At 35.8% G+C, this 17712-nt stretch overlaps 1 protein-coding gene across 1 annotated transcript in view; it reads left to right on the forward strand.

Moving 5' to 3' along the window:
* The first annotated feature begins 775 nt into the window (after positions 1 to 775).
* Positions 776 to 17712, forward strand: part of myo5c (myosin VC) — a 19698-nt gene continuing 2761 nt past the window's right edge. Inside the window, exons 1-38 of the mRNA XM_043227780.1 lie at positions 776 to 960; positions 1270 to 1380; positions 2212 to 2380; positions 2456 to 2600; positions 2752 to 2908; positions 2980 to 3123; positions 3229 to 3310; positions 4314 to 4421; positions 4521 to 4627; positions 4724 to 4989; positions 5645 to 5726; positions 5799 to 5939; positions 6592 to 6714; positions 6793 to 6876; positions 6957 to 7085; positions 7163 to 7260; positions 7336 to 7422; positions 8308 to 8419; positions 8704 to 8915; positions 9472 to 9637; positions 9720 to 9866; positions 11146 to 11310; positions 11402 to 11495; positions 11568 to 11631; positions 11923 to 12103; positions 12830 to 12923; positions 13005 to 13068; positions 13143 to 13220; positions 13292 to 13472; positions 13549 to 13642; positions 14784 to 14847; positions 14935 to 15103; positions 15678 to 15762; positions 15830 to 15928; positions 16007 to 16161; positions 17132 to 17221; positions 17310 to 17460; positions 17539 to 17712. The exon at positions 17539 to 17712 is cut by the window's right edge and continues 121 nt beyond it. Coding sequence (XP_043083715.1) covers positions 934 to 960; positions 1270 to 1380; positions 2212 to 2380; positions 2456 to 2600; positions 2752 to 2908; positions 2980 to 3123; positions 3229 to 3310; positions 4314 to 4421; positions 4521 to 4627; positions 4724 to 4989; positions 5645 to 5726; positions 5799 to 5939; positions 6592 to 6714; positions 6793 to 6876; positions 6957 to 7085; positions 7163 to 7260; positions 7336 to 7422; positions 8308 to 8419; positions 8704 to 8915; positions 9472 to 9637; positions 9720 to 9866; positions 11146 to 11310; positions 11402 to 11495; positions 11568 to 11631; positions 11923 to 12103; positions 12830 to 12923; positions 13005 to 13068; positions 13143 to 13220; positions 13292 to 13472; positions 13549 to 13642; positions 14784 to 14847; positions 14935 to 15103; positions 15678 to 15762; positions 15830 to 15928; positions 16007 to 16161; positions 17132 to 17221; positions 17310 to 17460; positions 17539 to 17712 — 4699 coding nt within the window. The 5' untranslated portion in view covers positions 776 to 933. The remainder of the gene's footprint in view (positions 961 to 1269; positions 1381 to 2211; positions 2381 to 2455; positions 2601 to 2751; positions 2909 to 2979; positions 3124 to 3228; positions 3311 to 4313; positions 4422 to 4520; positions 4628 to 4723; positions 4990 to 5644; positions 5727 to 5798; positions 5940 to 6591; positions 6715 to 6792; positions 6877 to 6956; positions 7086 to 7162; positions 7261 to 7335; positions 7423 to 8307; positions 8420 to 8703; positions 8916 to 9471; positions 9638 to 9719; positions 9867 to 11145; positions 11311 to 11401; positions 11496 to 11567; positions 11632 to 11922; positions 12104 to 12829; positions 12924 to 13004; positions 13069 to 13142; positions 13221 to 13291; positions 13473 to 13548; positions 13643 to 14783; positions 14848 to 14934; positions 15104 to 15677; positions 15763 to 15829; positions 15929 to 16006; positions 16162 to 17131; positions 17222 to 17309; positions 17461 to 17538) is intronic.

The following is a 17712-nucleotide window of genomic DNA, read 5'->3' on the forward strand; positions in this document are numbered from 1 at the left end:
TTAAAGTTCAGCACATTACTGTTTGTATGTAGCGCATGTGCAAAGGACGGCTGCCTAGTCCACGTGTAATGGAACTTCAATAAAAAATTGAATGATCAGTTATTTAGCTGTTTGTTTCTGTGTTTTATTGCATCCACGCCAAGACTAGAGTAAACCTGTCTTTATCCCCGATCGGATGGTTCACGCGTCCGCATGCTCGTGCATTCATTGACTGAATGAGTAAGAGCAGTATCCTGTTGCTTTGCTCTCAAATCCTTGTTCAAATGACCACGCCCCTACGATAAGCGAAGCGTCACGAGACTCGCTCGCGCGCGGGTGGGACGCGGTCGAAGAGCGCGCGCCGCGAACCGCACTATGACGAAGGAGAAGCTCATGAATATTAAACAGGTCGAGCTTACGTTAAAAGCTACATCTTGGGATAAAGTAAAGGCTATTGATATTCCATGTATTATATTAAAGCGCATGTGCCAATATAGTTTACATATTGTATTAGAAATGCTTGATTTAAAAAACGTTGTCATAGTTTTTGTCGTCACTGCTTAGCTTTAAAAATGTAATGCATGCATTACATCAGGACGTAATTTAAGGGCACTTTTTTTAAATTAAGACAATCAAACGTGTTTATGAACTGTTAAAAATATCTTTAAAATATGGTAAAGTGCACCATTTGACAGTAAAACGCCGCAGAAAAAAAACAAAGACGTGTTCATGAATATTAACGCTTCTCATGAATATTAAGCAGCTTTCCCTCGCTATAGTAGGGTTCGTAGTTTCGCAGGTGAGCGAGGAAGTTCCCACAGTCACTTCCAGACTTTTAGCAGGTGCCATGGCTCAAAAGTTGGATGTTTTGGATATTAGTTTCGCGTGAAGCGTCACGAGAAAGTGCGGTCGACATGAAATAAATCTGTGTGAAGGGACGCCGCTCCTGTTGCCATGGCTCTGTCCGAGTTGTATACAAAGGTATGCTTAGCAAGCGCTTCACTTTCGAAAAGTGTTTTAACAAGTTTAATAACGGGACATTTTAGTCTAGCGTCAATGCATTTGAGAAGATAGTCTAATCAGAGAGTCTCTCGAGGACACTATTGAGTCAAGCGTAGTTATAGTTTATAGTATTGCTTAGTTATAGTCGTGACATATGGTCATCGTTTGTACTCGTATTGCACAGAACAAGCTTGCACTGCAGTGCAAGCGCATAAAACCTAAGCCCTGTTAAATTGTTCATTTTCCAAATCGCACAAATAGCTATGTAATGTGAATTTTCCGCTGCAGTATAACAGGGTTTGGATCCCTGACGCGGAAAATGTTTGGAAATCTGCGGAGATTCTGACGGATTTCAAGCCTGGTGATACTGTGCTCGATCTACAGCTGGAGGATGGGACGGTAGGACAAACACAAGCTGTTTATAGAGTATATTTTATTCAATTAAATTGTGTGTGTGTATACATATATATCATGTTGAGTTCATCTTGTCAAAATTTTACGAACTGACAAAAACCAGATACATTTTTATTATGTATTTCTGTATTATGATACAGAAAATATCATTACTGCTCATATATATATATATATATATATATATATATATATATATATATATATATATATATATAAATAAATATATATATATATATATATATAGGGGCTGTAAAGTGATTTTTTTATTCATTAATGTGACAATTAATGACCAAAAGATCATTTAAAGACATTACTGCATTAAATGAGAGAAGCATACGATTTTATGATGTATATAACAAAAATCTTATATATATATATATATATATATATATATATATATATATATATATATATATATATATATATGAGGATATATATATATATATATATATATATATATATATATATATATATATGAGGATATATATATATATATATATATATATATATATATATATATATGAGGATATATATATATATATATATATATATATATATATATATATATATATATATATGAGGATATATTTATTTATATATATATTTGATTTTTGTAATTTATGAATTTTTTTATTAATATGGATTTTTTTTATTATTTTTTTTTTAAAGAAGAAACTAAAACTGCCAGTAGGTGGCAGTAAATGACTTAAAGAATTAGTAGTTGTGTCATTCATTCATTCATTCATTCATTCATTTCAAACAGCTGACTCGTCCAGGAATAAAGTAAATGGCCCTCTGTATGAACCTCTCTTGCAGGAGTTGCAGTATCCGCTGGAAGGAGGTGGGAAGCTGCCACCTCTCCGTAACCCAGACATCCTGGTGGGTGAGAATGACCTCACGGCCCTCAGTTACCTTCACGAGCCGGCCGTGCTTCACAACCTTAAAGTCCGATTTGTCGAGTCCAAAATCATCTACACCTATTGTGGTAGGTCACCCGTAGAGCTGCTTCCTTAACGTGAAGCTCCTTGTGATCACGTCACTCTGATGTTTACCATCTCAGGAATCATCCTGGTGGCAGTCAATCCATACAAGCAGCTTCCCATCTATGGAGATGCGGTCATCCATGCCTACTCTGGTCAAAACATGGGCGACCTGGACCCTCACATATTCGCTGTGGCTGAAGAGGCCTACAAACAAATGGCCAGGTGAAGAATGATGTCTTGAACTACCCCTTTAAACCAGAAAAAACGTCTGTTTCGAACGGACACAAACGTATGCTAATTAACCAACCGTTTTAGGTTTTGCGAGCAAAGATCAAAACAAGACCCATGCTTTTTTTTTTTGTTCAAACTGCAGGAATAACAAGAATCAGTCCATCATCGTGAGCGGTGAGTCCGGGGCTGGAAAGACCGTATCCGCTCGCTATGCTATGAGGTACTTCGCCGTTGTTAGCAAATCTGGCAGCAAAACTCGGGTGGAGGACAAAGTTTTGGCATCTAACCCGATAACTGAGGTAAAACAAACCATCGGGATCAGATCACGGATCATCACACGCATGTTTAACTCTAACTAATCTGTTTGCAGGCCATTGGGAATGCAAAAACCACCAGGAATGACAACAGCAGCCGATTCGGGAAGTACACCGAGATCAGCTCCGATAAACGATACCAAATCATCGGTGCCAACATGAGGACGTACCTCCTGGAGAAGTCAAGGGTGGTTTTTCAGGTGAAAGATGCTTTTTATAGTTCGTGAGCGTGACGTTCAGCAGAATAACTACTGCATACGATGAAGGTCAAAACTCATAATATATATTTTTTTATTCTCCTGCAGTCAGACAATGAGAGAAATTATCACATCTTCTACCAAATGTGTGCATGTGCAAATCAGCCGGAGTTTAAAGGCTTGAGACTGTGTGAGTGTTATTTGACTTTGACTTTTATATGCCTAGGAGTATATATTTATATATATATATATATATATATATATATATATATATATATATATATATATATATATATATATATATATATTTAATTGATCAGAATTGTTTGTATATTCTATAATCTTTATGAATAATTTCTGAATGCATGACATATGATTGAAAGAAGGATGGAAGGATAGATGTATTGTATAGTGCAAGTTTATATGTTATAATACAAAAACTTAATTGCACTGCCATAAATATATTATTATACAAAGAATAAAGAACAAAAACGCATATTTATACTTAACAGAAAGGTTGATTGACTAACAGACAGACTAATAGATGGATAGACAGATATATAGATAGATAGATAGATAGATAGATAGATAGATAGATAGATAGATAGATAGATAGATAGACATTTTTTAGCATAATAATATGTTATAATGCATCCAGGACATCACTGTACAAATATTCCATAAAAAGTATGGTGAAAAAACTGTGACTCTGGTTAATGGTATCTCCCCCAAAAAAACAATACCCAACATTTTTGCTTTTATGGTTTTAAGTAAAATCTACAGTTAAATACCGTAATTTCATTAACTGTATCTATATAGAAGGTGCCCAGTGGCGTTGCCATCATGATCAACATTCATTTAACAACATTAATTAACATTAATGTAACATGCAACCCTAATAAACATAATCGATAAGAAAACGACAAAAAAGATACAAATCAAAGAAAAAACATCCAATTAAAACTGAATTTGAAATTTTGAAGAATTCTGGGAATGTCAGTATTCCGTGTAAATCTTTACGGGAATTTACCATTATTGATTTAATAGGTTTTTACCATAGCATTTTACAGTTTTTACCATTAACATCACGGTCATATTTTACATTGTTCTTAAAGTGCCATTAAGTTCAGGGTCAGTGTTAGAAATGCCGTTGAAATAAGCCAAACGAGATGTGTTCTTCATCTTTGGATTAGTGGGAGCAGACAGGTTTAATTACACACGTCTGGGTGGAGAGACCGAGATCGAGGGTGTGGACGACCGCGCTGACATGACAGAAACACGCAGAACCTTCAGTCTGCTAGGTGACTTATTTACAAGTCTTTCTGTTTATCGTGTTTATCAAGAGCGTGCTTCTCCTCTTGTTCTGTCGGCTGTGTCGATGTAGCCTCGTTTGTCTTCAGGTCTTAAGGACAGCTTCCAGGCGGATGTGTTTAAGGTGCTCGCTGCGATTCTGCATTTGGGAAACGTAGTAATCAAAGAGAACGGCTCTGAGAAATCATCCATCGGCGTAAGAAACGTGTGCCGTTTTAGATGTTTTTGCACGGATAATGGACGTTAAGCCAAATCGGGAGTTTCTAGGTGTTTCATCAGATGTTTATTCCAGTCCAGAGACCCTCACCTGGCCATATTCTGCGAGCTGATGGGTGTCAACATGGACAACATGTGCCGCTGGCTGTGTCACAGACGGATAGTGCTGTCAGCGGAGACGGTGGTGAAACCTCAGCCCCGGGAACGTGCCATCAACGGCCGCGACGCCCTTGCCAAACACATCTACTCCCATCTCTTCGACTACGTCATCCACAAGATCAATCAGGCACTAATGGTCCCTGGGAAACAACACTCATTTATCGGGGTGTTGGATATTTATGGGTATGTCAACCTCACCTGCATGTATATTTGCACACAGGGCATAAAATTAGCTCCTTAGCTCACATTTACACACTTTTTTTGCATTTCTGGAAAGGATGACAAATACAAAAAAGCTGAAAAAACCCATATGAAAATTACGGATGAAAACTTTGGTAATGAGAATGCAATATTGGCTTAGCGCGCTTATCAAATTGGAAAGACTGCGTTGTAATTATTTAAAATTTGTAATGTAATTTGTAATTATTTTAAATTTGTAAAAAGTTTTCTTTACATTCTTTAAAAACTGTATAAATTGTTATTATTTAAAAAATTTAAATGTACAGTACAACGGTACTATTGTGATATATATATATATATATATATATATATATATATATATATATATATATATATATATATATATATATATATATTTTTTTTTTTTTTTTTTTTTTTTTTTTTTTGTGATAATAAAAACTAGATGTGTTTCCTTAATTTGTTAAATTTTCTCAGGTCTAAAGTTTACACGAGCAATAGTGTGATAATGATCAAATAAAATTATACAATATTATGAATATAATGGTACATAATGGTATATAATACAGATCATTTTCACAGGCTAAAATGGTTATTTTTATAGTTATCGTTCTTTGATCTGTCTTTTGACTTCCTGTAGATTTGAGACCTTTGACATTAACAGTTTTGAGCAGTTCTGCATCAACTACGCCAACGAGAAGCTGCAGCAGCAGTTCAACCTGGTGAGTTCAGATTGCCACTAAATAAAGGTGATTTGTTGATGAGCTCATAAAAACTGATTATCGTTCCATCAGCACGTGTTTAAACTGGAGCAGGAGGAGTACATGAAAGAGGACATACCATGGACGCTGATCGATTTCTATGACAACCAGCCCGTTATTGATCTCATCGAGGCCAAGATGGGCATTCTGGACCTTTTAGATGAAGAGTGTCTGGTGAGAATAACACTGTCTTAATCAGTCTTAAAGGAAGTTGTAGCTTGCTGGGTAGCCCCGGCCCCAATTGCTGAATATTAAGCGTTAAGATTTCAGTTCTGATCGGCTGTTAGGATGCACATTACCAGGGCTGCATTTCCCAAAAGCATAATTGATATCTCTAAAAAAGAGCTGAGGTATTACAAGGATGTGTGGGGTTTTTTTTGTTAGTCTGTTCAACCTTATGTCTCTTTGCATTAGCGCTGTCAAACGATTAATAGCGATCAATCGCTTCCAAAATAAAAGTCTTTGTTTACATTATGTGTACTTTCGTACTATGTGTATTTATTATGTATATATAAATATACATACATGCATGCTTGCATATGTTTAAGAAAAATAATATTTTTGTATATTTTGTATATTAAATATTATGTATAATATAAATTATATAAATACACATTCATATATACAATATACATGTAAATATTTTCTAAATATTATATATATATATATATATATATATATATATATTCTATATATTTATATATATATATATATTTTCTAAATAAATGCAACATTATAATTTGTCTAAAGAAAACCCCTCATTTTGAAACATTATGATAATTTTTTGCACTAACTGAATAGTTTTTTTGTTTTATATCTCCCACAGTTCCCACAGGGCACTGATAAAAACTGGCTGCAGAAGCTGTACAATTTTCTAGGCTCAAAGCCGCTGTTCGAAAAACCCCGAATGTCAAATGACTCTTTTGTGATCCAACATTTTGCCGATAAGGTGAGACACTAATACCTCACTGTGTAAAGTGTTAAAATGAGCAAATGGTGCATAAAGAACTGAATCTGTTTTCTTTAGGTAGAATACCAGTGTAAAGGTTTCTTGGAGAAGAACAGAGACACTCTTTATGAAGAGCTGGTGGACATCATGCGTGCCAGTCAGGTATCAACCTAAGAGCTCCCTTCATGTTTAATGAAATTAATATCCTCATAATATCATTTATCTAATTTCTGTGTTGTTAGTTTGCTGTCTTGGCCGATTTCTTTAAAGAAGAGGAACCAAATTCTGGCCATAAGACTATTAAGGTGACTCCGGCACATCCCAGAGTTAAAGCTTCAAACAAGCAGCTGAGAACCACTGTAGGAGACAAGGTATTCACAGCCAATACTAGTTAGAATAATCATATCCGTTTAACTCATTATGAAAGATTAACTGAGGTTTTATCCAGTTTCGAAGTTCTTTGTACCTGTTAATGGAGACGCTGAACGCTACTACGCCTCATTATGTGCGCTGCATTAAACCCAATGAAGAGAAACTGCCATTTGAGTAAGTGAGAATTAGTCTGAATTGCTGTGTTTTACTCTATACAGTATATTAATTTGTGCTGTGTGTGTTTGTTAGATACGACTCGAAGCGTGTGGTGCAGCAGCTGAGGGCCTGTGGTGTGCTGGAGACCATTCGTATCAGCGCCCAGAGCTACCCGTCCAGGTGACCAGTGTCTTTCCATCGTTTTCACAACATTACTGCATCCCCTGAGTTTTAGTTTTACTGGCACTAAAGACTGCAGAAAACCCCAAGACGTATCGCTGGTGTAGTTCTGAATAGGGAACTGAATGACACAAAACACAGAATCTGTCACTGACTAAAACTGAAATAAGTCCAGAATAATGATTTAAAATAATTTCCAATAAACAGAATTAAAAGAGTTAAATTTTAATTTAAAATTTTTTTAAATTTTAATTTTAAATTTTAATTTTAATTTTTAGATGAAATAAAATAACTGAAATAAAATTAGTTCGAAGTACTAAACTGTTAAAACTGAAATAAAAATAAATTAAATCGAAATTTTTTTAAAATGAATAAAAATAACAAAAGCACATAACAAAATTACTAAAACATAATTAACGTAAAATTGAAAATACAATAGCATATAAATAAAACAGCTTCATTAATGAAACCTGTCAAAAACAAAAACTGTTGTACATTAAAATCAAAAGGAAGAAGGTATTTTATTTTTATATTTAGGACCATTATGATAATTACTTGCATTGATAGGTTTTTGTATTTTTATTTTTTTTTTTTAAATATTATTGATGTAAAAAGTTGTTTTTAAAGGAAAAGATCATTGTATTGAACTGCTGTGAAAATAATGCCACAGTGTCATAAATTTCCTCATGCAAAATATAATTTCTTGTTTTCTATCTCATGGTTCTTTATGAGACCTTTTTTTTTGTTTTTTATAATTATTAATGTTTTTATTTAAAACAAATCAGACAATGAAGTGATCAAAAAACACATCAGAAAATACAATCAGCCAGGTTAAAATGGTCCCAGATCAGTCCCGGTTCTCATCGTCTCTCTCCGTCCTTACAGGTGGACATATATAGAGTTTTACAGCCGTTACAGTATCTTGATGAGCCAGTCGGAGCTGAAGCTGGGAGAGAAGAAGCAGACGTGCAAGACGGTTCTACAGAAACTCATTCCTGTAAGAGAAATGCACTGCGGTACACTCTTAGAAATAAACAAGCTTAAAAGGTTCTTAATTTTTGCTTCTACAGTGAAAAAGGTTCTTTAAGGAACCATCTCTTTCCTATCTGTTTATAACCAGGAGAACCTTCTTTCACCACGAAGAACCTTTCGTGATACAGAAAGGTTCTTTTGATGTTAAAGGTTCTTTATAGCACCATTTAGACTATTTAGAGTGTACTGTACATCTGAGAGATTGCGTTCTTCGAACATCTGAAATGATTTCTCTTTGGTCCATTACAGGATTCCGACCAGTACAAGTTCGGTCGGACTAAGATCTTCTTCAGGGCGGGACAGGTGGCGTACCTGGAGAAGCTGCGCTTGGATCATCTTCGCGCGGCTTGTGTGACCATCCAGAAGCACGCGAGGGGCTGGAGGCAGAGACGCAGGTTCCTTCACATGAGACAAGCTGCTATCACAATCCAGCAGTACGTGCGTGGGAAGAAACAGATAAGGTGAGTGTTTCCAGAGCAATTCAATCTTGTTCAAAAATACAGTCAAATTGATTGGTCAATTTAATTTAAAGCAGTGTTTGTGAGCTTTTAAGGCTCTGAAAGTGACACCTAGTGGTGAAGAATGAATTCGCATTTTCATCCAGACCAATATGCTAATGTTTCATGTTGATCTCAACGTGAAACGGCTTTGGATTCAGTGACTCAGAGTCGTTGCCTTTCTTTTTGAGAGACAATAACGTTCTACACGGTGCACATTCAGATTTAATACTTTGCAGGTCGCTTTCGCTCTGTTACAAACCACATGAAAAATACATAATAGGGGCACTTTAAAGTTTATTTCAATTAACGTAACAATATTTAACAAGCATTTTAATGGTTGTAGTTTTCATTAACAACAATATGACTCATTCACGCTTCAAAAATTGCACTTATGCATTACAAGCTAAGCTCGTCGTCTTAAAATGCATCAGCGTGCAAAAACAGAGCAGCACGACTGCAAGAGCTCATCTTGTGCATTTCCATCAAATGCTACATGAATGCTACTTTTCTGCGTCAGACGCACTGTGACCGCTCTGGCGCTGAAGCAGGGCTGGGCCGCTGTGGTGATCCAGAGACACTGCCGTGGGTATCTGGTTCGGACGATTTACCAGCTCATCCTGAGGGCTGCGGTCACCATACAGGCCTTCACCAGAGGATGGAGGGCTCGCAGGCGCTACAGAAAGGCAAAGTCACATTGTTTGTCATTTCATCACGGACTTTCGACCCCGGTCACATAGTCACACATATCGGTCTGTGTTATTGTAGATGGTGGCAGAACACAAGGCTCTGGTTCTGCAGAAATACGCTCGAGCTTGGCTGGCGCGCCGACGCTTTCAGACCATGAGACGGCTGGTCATCAACGTGCAGCTGTCGTACCGAGTCCAGCAGCTGCGCAAGAAAATAGAAGAGCAGGTACGATCGGAAAACATACAGAGGAGAAGATTTGTCTTGAACGTCGTGTCAGATGGTTCTCTTAAAATAGTCTCCAATGAGTAAGTAGTTACTAGAGTGAGTTTACAGAGCTATAAAGTAGATGTTGAGCCTGGTACAGCTCTGATTGGATGAGATATTTTTGAGTTCATATTGATATCTCTCACTTTTAATTGCAGACAGTATCTTGGCAAATCCGAGCAAAGTTTAAAATATTGTTGAGATTTTTTTTAAACTCTAAAGGAGGCTTTTGAGAGCACTGTTGGTTTTTTTCCCTTAAAATTTCATTCAAATGTAATCGTATTGCTGTTTATGAGGAAAAATGTGTTACTATGTGTACTTACTTCGAAGTAACTTGAAGAATATGTAGCTCGACTGCTCAAGAATGATGTTAGCAAGGTCAAAGTCATAGGTTTGATTACCAAGGAAATATAATTGTTAAAATAGAATATAAATATTAGATTTAAACATCGAAATTTTACACTAAGCCTAGAAGTGTTGTCTGGAAATTAGCTGAAATAATAAGCTGATGTATTAATGGCTAATTGTTTTACTTAAAAATATAAACTACTACTACTAATAATAAGAATAAAACAAAAAACAAAAATAAAACAAAAAATATAAAAATACAAAGTACTGTGCATAAAATCACTAAAACAAGTAAAATTAAAATAAAAACTGAAAATATAAAAATAAATAGTAATAAATAATAGCATACAAATAATACTAAAATTAATAATACAAAAAATTAATGCTAATAATACTAAAATTAAGCCATTTGATTAAATTCAAATGTCACCAAATCAACTATTTTAAAAATTATTTAAATTTGGATTAAGTGGCCTTAATTACTATGTATGTACAACAAAAAATAATAATAAGATCAGTGTACTTATTGTGTTCAGATTGTGTTGCAAAACACTTTTGCTGCTATTGATGTTGGATAGAGGTAGGTTTATGGACAGGTTTGGTGTTATGGGTAGGTTAAGGGTGGATTAACAGTGTAATTAAAAATGTAATTACAGAAATTAATTACAGATGTAATTACATGCAGGTTTTTTTAAATATATAAGTACAATGTAAAAACATACAATAAGTGCATTGTATCATTGTCGTGTTAATCATTGTAAATGATTAATTTAAATGTATATACATAGTAGTGAAGACCACTTAATATAAATGGGGACAAATTATTTTTTAAGTGTCAGACTTGTATGTACTTTTCTGAAGTGAATCTTAAATATGAAAACTTTTTTTCTAGAATAAAGAGAATCTAGGCCTCGTGGAAAGACTCACCAGTTTGTCTAATGCACGTACTCAAGGACTAGAAAGGATTCAGACTTTGGAGGTGGAGCTTGGAAAGCTAACCAATGAGAAGGCAGCTTTCGAGGAAAGGGCGAGAACAAACTCCGAAGAGGCCAATCAGGTAAAGACACTGATTTATACAATATCTTCATAATATTTAAACAGTAAATAAGTATTTATTATTGGGGGTGTTCACTTTTTTCTTCTCTTAGGCAATCGCTTTGCTTCAGAGTGACAAAGAGAAACTAACTGAGACCAATAAGGCTTTGGAGAAGAAACTGAAAGACACGACCCTGCAGATGCAAGGTGATGAGTGATTTTAAAACAGTCATAATGAAGAGTTACATGACTGTAATCTCCAAAACATTTGTTTTCCAGATCAATTTGAGGATGTAAAGAGAAAACTGATGGAAGACTTAGAAAGAGAGGAGAGACTCAGAAAGTAAGAGTGTTTCTTAAAAGGATAGTTCACCCAAAAATCATTTACTCACTTTTTCAAACACAAGTTAATTTCCTCCATCCGACTCAAAAGTCCAAACCAAAAACCAAAATGTCAAAATTTTTAAAAAAGCAAAAGCCTTAAAGTGGTCCGAAAGTGGGCTTTAGAAGGTACACGATAGCTTTGTGAGTAACAGACTTGGAGGTGTTTGAGCAGAAAATTAGAGCCCGGACGTGTCTCGGTTTCTTTTGTTTGGTTTTCAGTCAGAGCTTTGTCTTTGTGCTGTTCTCTCAGGGTGGCGGAGCACAACGGTGAACTCCAGAAGGAAGACTCGGATAAAGAGATCGTAGTTCTGAAAGAGGAAAGCCGTAGACTGAGAGAGGAGCGAATCAGGCTCCAGACTCAAGTGGAGGAAGACGGGAAGGTCAATGCAGAACTGCAGGAACAAGTGCTGCAGCTCTCCAAACACGTCAAGGTGAATCACACCTTGCGTTATTTTCCTACGTCTCAGAAAAAAGTGTCATTTTGAATGCAGTTACGTTCCCATTTCCCAAGTCTGGAGTTGGGAGTGGGAGTAACAAATTAACTAAAACCCAGAATGAAGAAATGAATAAAAGCCTGGAAGAATCACTCCAGTCCAACAACCACTTTGTTAGATAAAAATGTCAGTTTATTTAGAAAAACAAGTATCATGAGAGCAAAAAAACGTCTTCAGGACAGAGCCAGGCCAAAATAACAAACCAAACAACAACTAAGGGAGGAGTACTAAATAACCTATCCAGGTAAAAAAAAAAGAAGGAATAAACGACAAAAGCTTTCCTCAGCTCCTAAACATGAGTTCTATAATAAATCAAATGTAAGTAATTAAATTAATAAATGCATAAAATCAGTGTCTGTCAATATATGTCTTCAAAATACTTAAAATAAAATTAAAATTAAAATTTTAAACACACGTAATTATAACAATTATAACAATTATAACAATTACTTGTGTATATATATATATATATATATATATATATATATATATATATATATATATATATATATATATTTTTTTTATTTTTTATTTTTTTAAACGCTTAAAGCCCTTAAGCTTAAATCCCAAACTTAGCTAGCTTAACTTTATTCATTTACCAACTTTGAAGCATGTTGTCCCTTTTGCAAAAAACGTAAAAAAATAAATCTTCTGATTTTGAAGGTCATACCAGATTTACGGAAAGAAATCAACAGCCTGCAGATGCAGCGAGCTGAAGCTGATAAAACAACGAGATCTCAGAATCTACAAACCAGAGGTACAGAGCACACTCCCATGCTTTTCATTATGTTGCGAATGACTCGTCCAAACGCTGTCTTTATCCATCTCTTGCCCTCAGCTAAGATGAGCCTGATCACGAGGCAGCTGCTCGGTGAAGCTAAAGGGGAAAATCTCATTCAAAGGTGTGGGGAAAATCTTGGGATTGTTTTTTATTTGCTCTTGATTTGTTTTAACCGAGCCGTCTCTTTTACTCCAGGCTGAATGAAGAAGCCTTAGATCACGATGATGGAGCTGATCTTCTGACTGCGTTTGACGCCATGGAAAAAGCCGCTAAGTATGACCTCGAAAGGTTTGTCAATTAAACCGCAGTGTTTACTTCTGCTTCAAATTGTCTTTTTGTCTCAGAGGGATGGAAACTCAGCTGCGGGAGCAGAAGGACACCTACGAGAGTCAATTAGAAACTCTCGTGTTTAAAAACGAACATCTAAACAAAGAGAACGAGCAGCTTCAGGCTCTCTTTCAGGAGAAGAGTGATGTCAACCAAAGCATCGGACAGGAAGTGGCCCGCCTCGCTGCCGAGAACATGGTGCGATATGTGTATTCATGTAACCTGTGTGTTGGTTTGATGTCACCTGGTGATGACGGCGACTTCCTGTGTGCAGGTGATTCCTGAACTAAAGCAGCAGGTGTCAGAGTTGAACCGCCACAAACAAGAGCTCGAGACCCAGCTTCAAGATCAGAGCTCTGAGATGAGCGGTGAGCCAAACACCTCTGAATTAGTTTTTACGCATGCAGAATTATTTCTCCACAAGATATGGGCGACAGGATATGATGTCACCCTCCAGGGCTTCTTCTTTACATACACTATTTGTCAAAGGTTTGGAAAGACTGACACTTTTTAAAGAAGTCTCTTCTGATCACTAAGGCTGCATTCATTTGATAAAAAATAGAGCTATATTATGAAAGATTATTACCACTGAAAATAACCGTTTTCTATTTGAATATGTTATAAAAAGTAGATTTATTTATTATTGTTATAAGAGAAGTAGTAGTATTTTGCAGCATTATAAATGTTTTTTCTGTCACGTTTGATCAGTTTCATGTGTCTTTGCAGTGTTCATTTATTATTTGTTTTAATCTTACCTACTTTAAGCTTTTGGTAGTTTATGTTTTCAACGTTAATAATTAGAAATGTCTCTTGAGCAGCAAATCAGCATATCAGAATGAGTTCTCAATGACACAAAAAGTATATATTTTTAGATAGAAAAGAGATATTTTAAATTGTTGTAATATTTCACAGTATTGCTTTTACTGTTTTTGGTCAAATACATGCACATTGGGTTAACAAGATAGATAGATAGATAGATAGATAGATAGATAGATAGACAGATAGATAGATAGATAGATAGATAGATAGATAGATAGATAGATAGATAGATAGATAGATATACAGACAGATAGATAAATAGATAGATAGATAGATAGATAGATAGATAGATAGATAGATAGATAGATAGATAGATATACAGACAGACAGATAGATAGATAGATAGATAGATAGATAGATAGATAGATAGATATACAGACAGACAGATAGATAGATAGATAGATGGATAGATAGATGGATAGATAGATAGATATACAGACAGATAGATAGATAGATAGATAGATATACAGATAGATAGATAGATAGATAGACAGATAGACAGATAGACAGATAGATAGATAGATAGATAGATAGATAGACAGATAGATAGATAGATTGTCCATACGTTTGACGAGTAATGTATATTAATAAATAATGTTAAATTCAAAATTATATCTGTTCGGATGTTTTTTTTCCTTGATGTAGGATCAATTATGATCATGTTTGCACTTCTTAAATTGTATGTGGCAGCAAAAATAAAGGAGTTATCAAGCGAGCTTCAGCTCACCGTTGAAGAGGAGAGATCGCAGCGCAGGTGAGGCGTTTATTACCCTCAGACTATATTAACACTACAGACTGTGTCGCGGGATTCAAGGCACAGGTGTTGTGCATCTGTTCGTAGACACCTGGAAGAGAAGATTACAGAGAGCGAGAGGAGAAGAGAAGAGATGGAGAGACAGATGGCTGACCTCCAGGAGGAGAACGAGCAGATACAGAAAGCCCAGCTCTCGGAGAGCGAAGCCAAGAACAAACTCCGACAGGAGACCTCGCGCCTCACAGCTGAGAATATGGTGTGTGTGAGAGGGCACGCTGAAATTATATTCATTCATTTAGCTTTTATACAAAGTGGCTTAGAAATAAAGACAAATGCACGCTTAATAATTATATGCACCCCTCAAAGCAAAATTAATGCAACATAAAACACAAATAAATGGTGGAGGTAAATTGAAAGCTGAATTTGTAATAAAGAAATACAGAAAAACTCATGCATAATAAATATATGTGCACCTAAAAGCAAAAAATAATGCAACATAAAACATATATAAATAGTTGGAGGTATACAAAAATTCTAATAAATGCAAATTTGAAAGTTAAAATAGTACATTTAAATAGACTTATATAGTAATTTATATCATGCTTAATGTAATATATTATAGTTTATATACCCATAATATTTTAAATGTGTTATACATCACTTATAAAATATTTCATATTATTTGTGCATGAATATTTTTTGCAATTTTATGCATGTATTTATGTTAACATTTTTACTGTTAGAATCAGTGTCCTCTTGAGCCTTATGGCCCAAAAAGTCAATATGTTAACATTAATCTCATTTTTAAGATAATTTTCTTCTGCTTTCAGGACTTCGAGGAGCAGCTGGACATGAAGGACAGACTAATAAAAAGACTCCAAGACCAAGTCAAAGCCCTTCAGACAAATGTGACAGGTAAAACATTTAGCCAATTCGTTTTTTAACATCCTGTCCATGTTTTGATGTTTTGTGTCCTCCACAGCCAATCAGAAAGCAGCACCGACCGGGCCCAAAGAGTACTTGGGCATGTTGGAGTACAAGAAGGAGGATGAAAGCAGGCTGATCCGGACGCTTATACTGGGTAAATCCATCACTTAAAGCATATGTGTGCAAGTCCAAACCATAACTCATAATTTACTGAGTGGCTTGTGATCTGAAGAGCTGAAACCTCGCGGTGTGGGTGTGCACATGATCCCTGGTCTGGCTTCACATCTCCTCTTCATGTGTGTGAGACACGCCGATTACCTCAACGACGGAAACAAGCTCAAGTCTCTCATGAACGGCATCATCTCAGCCATCAAAGAGGTCATCACGGTAAGATGCAGTGCGTGCTGTGTGCGGCTGCTTTATCTTTGTAGAGAATATGCAAGGCCTTTCTTATATTCAGGAATCGGTGAAGTTAGTCTTTTCTGGATGTTTTTGACAGATGTACATTTTTACATGGATTTGGTTGCATTTAAAATTTTGGTTGCTTTCAGCTTTTAATGCAGATGCTTTTTGTATGGGTGAATTATTTTTACTGTAATGCTAAACTTCCTTGCCGGTATTAACCTAAATATTAATTGTTGTCTGGATTCAGTCCAGAGCTACAAAAACAAATAAAAGTCATTAGAAAAACTACAAACATGGTGGATGTGCGTGACCGGCGGTTAAGCAGAGAGGTTAAATACATACTTTAAGGGCATAGTATAAGGATGCAGCATTCGTTTTTTTTTGTACAAGTACTTCATCTTTGTTTCATCTGGTTCAGGCTCCCTTGGTTTGTAAGGTGTAAATGTCTCTTTATTTGATTTATATAAGCAGTAAAGCCCAAAGTATAACTAAAGCAATGAGCTGCGAAGAAGCTGTGGTTTACAGTGAAAAATGACTTTCACTACTACTTTTTCACTACAGTGAAAAATGACTTTTATATATATATATATATATATATATATATATATATATATATATATATATATATATATATATATATATAAAATAAATAAATAAAAAAATAAAATTGAGTTACGGAGATGAATAGTATGAAGTGTATACGTACATGGTAATGTATAATATATATAATGTCATGGTAATATGTATTGTATCGCCTGATTTAAATATACATGTATTAGTAATATATAAACAGCATACAATAAATAATAATATAATACATGCAAAAATAAAATAATTCTGCTAAAATGAAAAAGCGCTAAATACAATAGTTGACACAGTAAATATGCTTAAATTTCTTTAAGCCAAAAATAAATAAATACGCTGATGATTATTCTAATGACACTGATTTCAGAACCGACAGGAGAGTTGTGAACTTCTGTCCTTCTGGCTCTCGAACACATATCACTTCCTCAACTGTCTGAAACAGTACAGCGGGGATGAGGTAATGTTCTTCTCCCGACGGCTATTACAGACCCTTAGCGTATCATTCCCGAAACCCACCAATGAGATCCTTTCCCCTCCATCCACAGGAGTTCATGAAGCACAACACTCCCCGTCAGAACAAGAACTGCCTGATGAACTTCGACCTTTCAGAGCACCGGCAGATTCTCAGCGACCTCGCCATCAACATCTACCATCAGTTCATCAGCGTGATGGAGGACGCGCTCTTTCCCATGATCAGTAAATGAAGTCGATGCGGTGCTGTTATGATGCACTTTCCTTTGTTCCGTCTTGTAAACCCGCTCTCTCTCCGTTCAGTCCCTGGGATGCTGGAGCACGAGAGTCTCCAGGGAATCTCCAGCATGAAGCCCACCGGTTTCCGCAAGCGCTCCAGCAGCGTGTACGAGGACGGCGACGGGTCGGAGGCGTTCAGCGTGAGCTCCATCCTGCAGCAGCTCGACTCGTTCCACACCGGCATGGAGCAGCACAGCA

The sequence above is a fragment of the Puntigrus tetrazona genome, chromosome 25, assembly GCF_018831695.1.
Source record: "Puntigrus tetrazona isolate hp1 chromosome 25, ASM1883169v1, whole genome shotgun sequence".
NCBI lineage: Eukaryota > Metazoa > Chordata > Actinopteri > Cypriniformes > Cyprinidae > Puntigrus > Puntigrus tetrazona.